General features: G+C 36.3%; 1 protein-coding gene across 1 annotated transcript in view; it reads left to right on the forward strand.

Moving 5' to 3' along the window:
- Positions 1-8875, forward strand: part of LOC145279876 (solute carrier family 35 member E1 homolog) — an 84272-nt gene extending 75397 nt beyond the window's left edge. The window contains exons 4-6 of the mRNA XM_080131335.1: positions 4904-5032; positions 6479-6724; positions 8538-8875. Coding sequence (XP_079987461.1) covers positions 4904-5032; positions 6479-6724; positions 8538-8798 — 636 coding nt within the window. The 3' untranslated portion in view covers positions 8799-8875. The remainder of the gene's footprint in view (positions 1-4903; positions 5033-6478; positions 6725-8537) is intronic.
- The last annotated feature ends 3457 nt before the right edge of the window (positions 8876-12332 follow it).

The raw sequence follows: 12332 nt of genomic DNA on the forward strand, positions 1-12332 counted from the left end.
TTCTATTGTTTCCGCATGTCTGAGGCAGATTTCTTCTTTGTATCTCCCTTCAAGACAGTCCTCTATTCTGATTGGCTAAAACCTCTGCTGACGTTGAGAGAAGAAAGGAAGGGAAAAGTAGAAGAGTAGGGAGAAAGAGAGAAATAAGAGAAGCATACCGTAGCAGCATCATAGTAGTAGTTCACTACAATGGCACTCCATTTGATGTTGAAGTTACTTGAGGGGCAAATGATGAATGCTGGTACTTCTTACTGCTGTGTTGATTTGAAATGGTTCAGGCAATTGCTGCCAATCCTTACATTTAGATTCAGGGCAAAGTCTTTTCAACTTGTGTTTGCTTGACCACCTTGTCTTGCATGGCAGTGGGATAGAGAGCCTAAATGCTTCATATCTGCAACAGCTTCGGCATGATGATGATGCCATGATCAGATAGATGTGGTAGCAGTTGCAAACTGGAGGGAAGCATTTCTTCATGCTTTAACAGAAATTTGGTAGAATTTATGAATGCTTTACATGCTTGGTGTTTCAGGTTATTCAACCATAGTGTGCTACCGCTTGCATTAAGTCTAATTATGATGTTTCATTTTCTAAATTTAATTTTGTATTAAACTGTGTTCTGACTAATCCTACTAAACAAAAAGTTATGAACTACAAGAATTTTATCTACCTTTACTCATGAATGCTTATAATTCAGTTTTTGTTAAGTGTTCCATAATTGTCACAGTTGAATGACATTGGAATGCTTTGTTACCTTTATTCATAAAACGAGTGGACAGGAAATTACCTTTTAATTCAAATTTTCCTTGTGTCGCATTATTCTCGTATTATTAATGTCTGTGTATTCTTTGCTGATTAGTCCTCCCCAAAGCAACAACTATATTTTATATAATCGTAACAAACAAATAATTCATGTCAGCATGTATGCAAAAACTATCTCTTAAAACCCATTAATATTATTTTTATGGCATTTTGAACAATGATTTTCTGCAGAAATGGGAGTAATTTATGCTATATACACACATTTCAACATAACGGTGATATTTGTACTGTAGTTTTGCATTTCATATTTAGTTGATAAACAGGTAGGATCCTTGAAAATTCTTACTCTTCCCTGGGAAAAGAAAAAAACCCACTGGTTAGTAATGTATTAATCATGCTTTGTAAAATGTCTGACCAATGCCAGATGTATTTAATAAAACAGCAAGTTATGATTATCTGTAATTTGTTTTTGTTATTTTCATCAATTAGAAGATTTTTTGTTTTACTTTAATTCAAAATAAAATGCTGAAAAATACTTTAATAAAAAACGTTTACAAATAAGCAAGTGCAGTATTCAGGTTTATATTAAAAACAAAACAAGGTCAATACATCTTTTCTCAACAAATTCACTGAACTTTCCATGCAAGTTTCCAACCTTTAAACTACAGAGCCTGAAATTCAGCCAATTTTCTTGGGAAACTATTTCCTTATTTGAGACGAGATTTTTATAGGCTGGATATTTTTCCTACTCAGTGAGATAATGTTTTGATTTTTCTTTTTTTTTCTTTTTACAAAGGGATCACCACATATCAAGACCCGGAAGCCACTCAAGGATAAGGGTTAATGTGTATATTATAGTCATTGAGACAGTTGCATAATAATCATTTGTAGAAGGAATTTGGTATAATTAGGTCATTTACGAGAACAGCTGAACAAGAATTTTTTACATTGGACTTGAAGATAATAATATTGTAGTTAGCTGGAAAGCAGACCAGTGCAACAGAGTTCCACAGGCAGACAGTTTTAGGGAAGAAGCTTTGTTCATGGAATACATGTTTAGGTTTAGGCAACGATAGAGAGTGGGGGAATGTTTTGATAGTGATTTTGGCTAGATGAGTGTGTTTGTGAAGGATTGGTGAGGGAGGACAATAGATTAGAGCTCAGTCGAACACTTGCCATGAAAATAGTGATAAAGCAGGGACAGGCTTGTAACATCTCTTTCGTGGGAAAGAGGCCGCAGGCAGGAGAAAAGGGCATCACCTATTAGATTATAAAGTCTGTTTTGAACTTTGTTAAGGCGGGATAGATTGTTTCAAGCAGCTCCTGCCCAGATGTGGCAATAGTATTCAATCCTAGGATGCACTTGGCTCTTATCCAGGTAGAGAATTGCTTCAGTAGTGAGATATCTATTGGAGCGGTAGAAGTAGAATTATTCTCTGGTTCTGTGCTCTGCCATCCACCACAGTCTGTTAGTAATATACCAAGGGTGAATTCCAATTCCTTTTGGTTGAGACTGGGGATAAATAACCAGTGTACTTGCATGAAGTACAGTTTTGAGTTGCTACTAATTTAAGAATTATTACGAGGGGCGTGCAATAAGTAATGCCCCTGACCCACTTCCAGTTGTCTGATCTAGCTGAAATTTTGCATGTGCAATGATTTATATGTCTACGGGTTATGTGGCAAATTACAGCTCTGAACTAATTGTGGTTTCTGTGTTACAGGTGTTTGAACTGAGTCAGGTGTGAAATGGAGCCTGTTGAATGCCGAGCAGTGATCCGGTTTTTGTATTTGAAAGGACGCACACCACAGAGACTTTTGGTGAAATGAAAGAAATTTATGGTGATAATGCCTCATCATATGATCTTGTAAAACGCTGGCATTGTGAATTCAAATATGGCCGGAAGTCTGTGGAAACAGCTCCCAGACCTGGTCGCCCCCTCCCCCTCTTCTGCCATTGATGAGGCATCTGTCCATGAAGTTGAGGCTGCCATTTTGGAAGATCAGTGCATTACTATTCGCCAAATAGCTCAAGATGTCAAGATTAGTACAGGGTCTGTGGAAACTATCATTCATGACCATTTGCATATGCATAAGGTGTCTGCTAGATAGATTCCCAGAATGCGTCGAGTGCTCGAGGATGAATTTGGAGATGTGCCAAGAAGATGAGTCAAAGTTTTTCAAAAGACTGATTACACAGGATGAAACCTGGGTCCATCACTATAATCCAGAGACCAAAGCCCAGTCAATGCAGTGGAAGCACTTGGACTCACCACCTCCAAAGAAGGCAAGGGTGCAGCCCTCCGCTGGCAAGGTCATGCTCACAGTCTTCTGGGACCAGGACGGAGTAGTGATGACAGATTTCCTGGTAAAGGGTACCACAATTACAGGAGCCTATTATGCTTCACTTTTTAGAAAATTAAGGTAAGCTATCAAAATCAAGAGGTGGGGCAAGATCAGCAAAGGTACCCTCCTCCTGCAGGATAAGGCTTCAGTCCACAACTCGCATGTCGCCAGATCAGAAGCACGGGCGTGTGGTTATGAAATCCTACCCTATCCTCCCTACTCTCCTGACCTTGCACCCTCTGACTTTCACCTCTTCCCAGCCATGAAATTGTTTTTGAAAGGAAAGCGTTTCCCAGATGATGCAGCCTTGATTTCTGAAGTCACGTCCTGGTTGGAGGACCCATCTGGGATATTCTACAAAAACGGTTTCCAGAGCTGCATCAAATGATGGGAGAAGTGCATAACTCTGGGTGGTTCCTATGTAGAGAAAGACTAATAACTGTGCCAAGTTTCGTTGCTCTACTGCTATGGGAAGTGGGTCAGGGGCATTACTTATTGCATACCCTTCGTAACATGAATTAGTGATTAAGCCTTTGTTTTCTTGACCCTTAGCCACTGCGTTCTTGTCAAAGAAGGAAAATTGATTTTTATTCAGACTGTTGGTATTGCATTGCTCTTGCTGGCAGCGAGAAGGTTGAGCTGCTCCTTATTTTTCATTTACGATTGATTTAGAACTCATTTTCTTTGCATCTCATCACATCAGATGAACTGCATTTTCAAATCAAATAAAATTTATTGGCAAAAAATAAAGTGCAACAAGCCATGTAAATGGACAGTTAAAAATTGTGTACATCTGTATACTGTCTGAATGTTGTGTTCAAGGCAACTTAAATTCTGCCTATGGTAGACGCCATTATTACATCTAGCTGTTCCACAAAGCAGGAACACTGGGAATGCTGATGAGATGAAAATAACTGTGGTACATCCTTTGCTGGGTTCCATAGAGACTATGACTTGGATCTGGGGGGAAAAATTTCTCGAAAGATAGATTTAAATTCTGGTTGATGTTTTATGCGAGACAAAAAATATATGGATATGCCAAATGAAATCAGGAGATGACACTTTGATGGCATATTTAGGAACGGATTGTGCCAGAAAAAGCAGTTGGAAGATATCTGCTGTCACGGTGGCAAAGGAACAGTAAACACAGGCCTTATTTGTCACCTGAATGCATTTGGCAGTGTTAGTAAAGAAAAAATCTACCATAACTTATCTCAAGTCCTTGAACTGTGTTTCTTTGTTTAGCATTAATTGGCCAGGTTTAAAATCCAATAGCATGTCGGGTGAAGAACTGACATTTAAACTATCTTATCTGATATAATTTCCTACAATGACCTCAAAGGTCAGCAGTTAGATCCATTGCTTACTTTTTCTTAATGAATCCTTAAACTGATAACTACTTGATGTACCTTCAATACAGCACAATCACATTGACACAACGGTTCCTGTTGGATCATCAGAGTTAAGCAAGGTTGAGCCTAGTCAATACAAGAGAGGTGAACATTTCTGAATACCAGGTGCTCTATGTAGGAGGATGTCGGCACCTCCCTGTAAGAACTGTAAAAACCTAACGGTGTCATCTTCCCTGATATATACAAATAACTAGGGACCATATGTGAATTTCATATTCCCATGATAGAAATTGATTCAACCCACATACATACATACTCTCAATGTTTGTTCGTAAAATGTATAAAAGATGGTAAAATATATTATGCTTTGTGTAAAGATATTGAAACAAAAAATATTTAAAACAAAGGAATGTGGCTTCTATTAATTGCTGCTCTTTATCTTTCAGTGTTTAAAAGATACCGGTGTTCATCATATACGCCTTTTGGTGATGCTGGCACAGTGGGCAGCCCTTTGCTTTTTCCCAGTTTGGTTTTTATATGATCTGAGAAGAATAATTACAAATATTGATACCGTCGTAAGTATTTATCATTCTTTTTTTTTATTATGATTTCTTTATTTTTTTTATAGTCACTGTTTATCAAGGCTAAAAATCACTCAAGGATAAGGAATAGCGAGATAGATAAACTGCCTATTGAATAATGACGAATATTATAAGAATATTATAAGAGGAATTGAAAATGATGAATGAAAAAACATTTCATTACTTAAGAGGACTGTTTATGACAAATATATGTTGACATTAAATTTGAAGACTATCATGTTGTAGTCTGCAAGGAAATAGTCTTGTGGTGATGTGTTCTATACGTGAAAAGGTTTTGGAAAAAAAATTCTATTCTTGGAAATTATGTTTCATGTTAGGCACATGGAGAGATAAAAGAATGATCTTTGCAGTTGTGGTAGAAAAATGTGTTCTTGCTGTGAATGCCTTAGAAGGAGGAAACACAGATTGAAGCTCAGTTGAATGTCTTTCATGAAAATAACAATAGAGTAGAGAGAGACTAACAAGTTCACTTTTGTAAGAAAAACGATGTCAGACAACAAAAGAAATCATTCTCCACTAGATTGTGAAGTTGATTTTATATTCTATTGGAATAAGAAAGAGATTTTTGAGCAGCATGTCTTCAGATGAAATATTCCATCTTAAGTTGCATCTGACTCTCATATAAGTAGATGAGTGTATCAAGAGTCAGGTACTTTCTGGAACAGTAAGATGATCCAAACAATTTGCACCAATCTTACCAACAGATTGAATATATGTCTTCCATTTGAGATCTGAAGTGAAAGTCAGTCATAGGAGCTTATGAAAAAAAGTCATTTTAACTGGAGTAAAACAAGAGTCTGAGCATTGGTTGTAAAAGGAGAAAAGTTTTGTTTAAGAGGTGTTAAATATAACAAGTCATTTTTCCTCATTGGACCACATGCTCCAGATCATGAAAGAAAAAGAATCAACAAGATCTTGATCATCAATAGTCTTTGAAGTGTTGTGATAAACAGTTGTTAGCACTAATACTGTTAAATAATACTGTTAAATAATACACCCTCAATATTCCCCCTTAGCTACTGGCAAACTAGTAACATGTTTAATTAATTGTACATATGTTGCTGGTAAAGTAACAAACTACATATGCTAGTGTACATCTCCGCAATAGTGCATGTTGCACATATGTCTCACCAGTGCATATATAGAAGCATCAACATTTTTATTTACGATTTGTTTTCATTTCTTTTTTTCTTTACATTCTTATGTAGAAAACTACATGCAATTGTAACATTATGAGTCTTACTTTCCAGAAAGTAGAAGAAAGGAAGATGTTCTCCAAAAACATGTGTGCCCTGCAGATCTAAAGAGACCTGACTAATCCTTTTTGTCATGCAGTTCTTTTCTATCTCATTATCAGTGAGCGACTACTACTGCTTTTTAAGTCCATCCCATTAAATTACATCATTTTTTCTCTTTCAGACAGTGAACATAAAATTGACCACCGTAATTGCACTGTTATTGCTTGATGGTCTTTTCAACACTCTGCAGAATCTCATAGCTTTTACAATTTTGGCATTGGTTACTCCTCTGAGCTACGCTGTAGCCAATGCCATGAAAAGAATCGTTATCATCACTGCGTCTATAATCATGTTGCAGAATCCTGTCACTCCAATCAACTGTTTAGGGATGCTGATTGCAATTTTGGGAGTCTTCTTCTATAATAAGGTGCGTTCAATAATGCATTCATTTTACAATATTTGTTTTGATATTCTATTTCTTTTCTGTGGAACATGATTGACTCTTAAGTGGAGAAGAACACTTTATTCTTGATATTAAAAAGGATGAACTAGTAAGGAATATCTACAACTTATTCGTACTGTAATGCAACACAGATGATGGTGATCAGTGATCAAGTGTACTATGGTTACGCAACTAATAAGCCATAAATACTTGTCAAAAAAGCATATGCTGATAAAACAACAAATGAAATATAAACAATGACTGTTACGATAACATTTTATTGAGTGAAAGAAATATGTTAGCAAGTGTAAACATAGTTTATTTAGAATATGTGTTGCATTGTGTTAATGTGAGAGTTCATGTATTGCCAATGCTGATGATATGGTTCATTGTAGTTGTTGTGTCTATGCTGATGATATGGTTCATTGTAGTTGTTGTGTCTATGCTGATGATATGGTTCATTGTAGTTGTTGTGTCTATGCTGATGATATGGTTCATTGTAGTTGTTGTGTCTATGCTGATGATATGGTTCATTGTAGTTGTTGTGTCTATGCTGATGATATGGTTCATTGTAGTTGTTGTGTCTATGCTGATGATATGGTTCATTGTAGTTGTTGTGTCTATGCTGATGATATGGTTCATTGTAGTTGTTGTGTCTATGCTGATATGGTTCATTGTAGTTGTTGTGTCTATGCTGATGATATGGTTCATTGTAGTTGTTGTGTCTATGCTGATGATATGGTTCATTGTAGTTGTTGTGTCTATGCCGATGATCTCTACAAGATGCTTATCATGGCAACATGAAGTAGTAATTTCTCAAAGATTTGCTGTGGCCATTTGATCATTGCGCTGCATGTTTGTTAAGAGGAATGTATGCTTAACTACATCATGAAACCTTGTTTTCTTGTTGATGATACTCTATTGTTACATGAAGGTATAGCATGACTTACTTAGCTGCTAATGTCTTTTGACTTTTATGGAAAAGTTTGTAGAAACTTTTAGATTAAACGTTTCCTTGGTACACACACATTTGATTATTCAATTTCTGTGTAAGTTGAGCATGTGAACTTCATTTTGTGTTTTCTTGTTAAGCTGACAGAACACAAAGAGAAAAAAAAGATTCTGATTGAAGAGATATAACATCAATAAATTTATGAACCTTAAAAACGTTCTGATTTCCTGATAATCTTTTGTGTGATTTCTATAAATGAATTGAAGTTATTCAGCAGTTCTGATTTATTAACTGTGAACTGAAGAATGCAATAGAAAGGTTTTGGTGTTGGTGCGATAACAAAACTAAGAATTGGATGGAGTAAGTTCAAAGAATTTCTATCATTACTAACCAGGAGAGTGTTATGCTTTTAACCAACAGAAGTGTTTATCAGGCATGGGTACACAGTGTGAAACCTGGAAATTGAGGGTTGAGGACATGCATTGCATGGAAAGAAATGATATGATGAATGTGTAGTATGAGTTTTAAAGACAGGCTTAGATCTGCTGATTAAATTTAGACAGTATAAAGAAATGTGAGCAGTGCAGGAGATTTTGATGATGTGACCAGATTGAAAGGATGGAAGTGCTTGATTTGGTAGATGTAGAAAAATTGAGGTAGAAGTGTCAGTTGTAATCTGAATAAGACTGAGGAAAATATGGGAACAATTGATAAGGATGAATTTCAGAGAAAGAAAGATAAAAATCTGACAAAAAATCTGTCAATTTCTAAAAGGAGTCCAACAGCTGATTATGATGAATCTACTTACAAATAAAAATTTTAATCAAGTTTTTGTTTTCGTTTCAGGCTAAATATGACCAGAATTGTGCATTATTGAAAGAAATGATCCTTCCCACAGTTCGGAATGACACCAACCTTTTGCTTCACAACTCTTCAATGGAACACTATCAAAATGATGGAAGGCTTCAGAACGGTATTTTACTAAGCAATGCTAAACCTGATGTCAAAATCCTCCCATCGGAGCCTTGGACAAGTACTAAAACTCTTGAAAGTCGACCCCATATGGAAAGTAAAGCACGAGATTCCAGAAATTTTCATTTTGTTTAGGTGCAATTTTTATTATAGAATTTACATCTTATTTATTTTGTTATCTTTTAATTAAAGGTGTATTTCTGGCTTTATAACCTTTTGTTGTTTTTTTTTTTTTATTCTTTGTCTATTGATAAAAAACAAAACAAAAACTGAATTCATAATTTTTAGGTTTTGAAGGTTGGAACAATACAATGCAAAATTATGAGCAGCGGGGAACTTGAAAGAGTGTATGGGTGAGAAACAAAATTATAATAGATGCAAAGATACAATACATATATTTAGTTCTTATTTTCAATTAATGTCCCAGATTTTCTGATATTTCAAGGTAAATTACCCCCTTTTCAAAGTAGTCCATATAAAATCCATGTGTATGTTGTCATCTGGCCAACATATGGCACACAAATGTTCATATGTTGTGAAAATAACATCTAACATAATAATAATAATATATATATATATATATATATATATATATATATATATATATTGTTACATGTGCGATAAAAGGTGGGGATTTAAGCAACAAATAACGTAGGGGTATGATAAGAAATTTCTGAGAAGAATGAAAACTGTTTATCTTTGTAACACGTTGCTCAAAAGGGGGGGTATAAGGGAATTTACGGGAAAGCAAAAAAACCAAGTATTTTCTCTTTATCGCACATGTGACACAGCAAAAATAAAATAATAAAGCAAGTGGCTGGACACGCAAGGACGAACATAATAAAATATGCGAGAAAATAATGAAATAACAAACACTTTTCCAAACGATACAAAAGTAGAGTTATTTAAGAAAAAAAAGAAGAGTTTAACAAAAGAAAAAGAAATGTATTCAAAGTTATGGAATCTGGAATATGCCTACGCGTATGGAAATGAACGAAAGTCCGGGGGGGGGGGGTAATCAAAGTCTTTGCACTTACAGGTTTCTTTAGTTTTCCCTTTTTTTTTTTTTGTTTCTTTTGCTGGGGTGTTTCACAACTCGACGACGTTAATCCAAGATATTTCCTTCGGTGTGGAAAAAGTTCGCATAGCCATCTCACGCGTTTTCTTTTCTTGCTTGCACGTTATATATCTGTCTCTTTCGTGAGGGATAAGTTTTCACATCGTGCGTTCGGTACATCCATGTCTCTTTCGCATGATGGGAAAAGAGACCTCTAACAGGTCGGCGACCCAAACCGAAAAGAGTGACTCACAATCCAGTATAAAAATAGACTTGACGAAATCTCCATCCGATAAAGTCTCTGCAAGTTTTAAAGGGTGGGGGTACATTAGTAGATCTTCGCTCAGTTCCAAAACGACTACTGCACTAGCCTACCTCATGGGAATCATGTTTTATTTTACTTCGGTGACAAAATATAAAAAACAAAAATGATATCTCGTCAGCCTAAAATTAAGTATTTAAATTTTGATTTAAATACATAGTCCAATTTAAAGATTATGTCAATATATATATATATATATATTTTTTTTTTTTAAATTTCAGTCTTTAGAATAAGTGTTTAGTCACTATTTACTTGTTGTTCTATGAGGACAAAATTAGACACAAAGTTGTTTTTATGTAGGTATATCCAGGTCCCCAATAACAGTCATCTGGATGGGACAAAAATAAAAATCACCCAAGTCAAGAAATTTTCTCCTCCTCTGACTGAAACAGTACTGATATTACAACTTTATCCTAACCCCATGACCAGGAATAATAAGTACAAAAAAAATCTTATTTTACTTTAAAATTTTTTAGTAAATATATAATTTTTTTCTTCTCTTGTGTCTTTTTTAGTATTTAAAATAATCAGTAATTTATTTTTTAATTTTTTTTTTTATATATGATCTAGATTATTATTTTTTTCTCGTTTATTGCAATAAAATACTTTTATTAAAGTAGAATTTAAAAATACTTTTATTAAAGTAGAATTTAAAAATTCACAATTTAATTGCCCAGTCTGTTAAATCCAAGGTAGCTGATCAGCGGCTTGGTTCCCACCAATTTTGGCAAATAACAAATAGGATCCTGAACAGAAGTGTGTGTTCTATCCCAACCATTATCAATGGACCAGAGGTCATCTCGTCAGCATCAGACAAGGCCAAACTATTTGCAAAGAACTTTGCAGCTAATTCTACCCTATACGACGAAGGCCATCAACTCCCCATATTTCCTCCTATAACACAGAACACGCTACGGAACATACAAATATCCGTGCATGAGGTCGCCAAGCTAATCAAGAACCTTGATTCTAGTAAAGCAACTGGCCCTGACGGCATCCCAATTATAGTGTTAAAAAAGCTTCAACCAGAACTTGCTCCCATACTTACAAAACTGTTTAAGCGCTGCCTTAAGGAGAAGTGCTTTCCGGCTCCCTGGAAGACCTCATCAGTTTGCCCTGTATTTAAGAATTCAGGTGATAAGTCATCTCCCTCTCAGTACAGACCAATAAGTCTCCTGTGTGTTATGAGTAAGTTGCTGGAATCCATATTAAATAGAGAAATAGTCAACCACCTCAGCATAAACAACCTTCTTAGTGACACACAATATGGTTTCCGCTCTGCAAGATCTACTGCAGATGTGCTGACGGTTATATCTCACAGGATTAGCGAATCTCTCGACAAAGGCTTCCTTTCTAGGGCAATTGCTCTTGACATATCAAAAGCCTTCGACAAGGTATGGCATAAGGGTCTACTTCACAAGATTTCCAGCTACGGTATAACTGGAAATGTTTTCTCAATCATTAAATCATTTCTCTCCGATAGGCTCATAAGAGTAGTGGTCGATGGACAAAAATCAGAGGCCTGCAGTATTAATGCTGGAGTCCCTCAAGGGTCAATCTTGGGCCCAACTCTCTTCCTGATCTACATCAATGACCTCCCTAAACACATACTTAAATCATTCGTTGACATCTATGCTGATGACACGACCATCTACGGCAACACATCAAAGGCTGTAAATGACAAAGTTCTCTCTGATTCTCTCTCCTCTGATCTCGAGCGCGTGGTTCAGTGGGGGAAGACGTGGCTGGTTACCTTTAATGCATCTAAAACCAAACTCCTATCCTTACATCATCAACGCTCTGATCCCCATCTGGCATCAATTGTGATGGATGGCTCTCGTCTGGGAGAGGCCCCATGTTTTGACAAGCTTCTGGTTTGACCTTTACTCCTGATCTGAAATGGAACACGTACATCAAGTCTGTTGCCAAGGTCGCTGGAAAGATGGTGGGATCCTTCTACCGCTCCAGAAGATATCTCACTACTGATGCAATTCTCTATCTATATAAAAGCCAAGTACGTCCAAGGATGGAATACTGCTGCCATATCTGGGCAGGAGCTGCTAAAAACAGCCTATCCTGCCTTGACAGAGTACAAAATAGACTTCGTGGCTTAGTGGGGGATGCCCTTTTCTCTACCTTGCAGCCTCTCTCCCACAGAAGAGACGTTGCGAGCCTATCCTTGTTTTATCGTTATTTCCATGGCAGGTGCTCGTCTGAACTTCAATCTCTGGTCCCCCCCCCCTCGCCAATCTTTCACGAAAAACACCCGTCTAACGGAATCCACTGTGAA

Source organism: Euprymna scolopes, chromosome 7 (assembly GCF_053919585.1).
Source record: "Euprymna scolopes isolate OS-2025 chromosome 7, ASM5391958v1, whole genome shotgun sequence".
NCBI lineage: Eukaryota > Metazoa > Mollusca > Cephalopoda > Sepiida > Sepiolidae > Euprymna > Euprymna scolopes.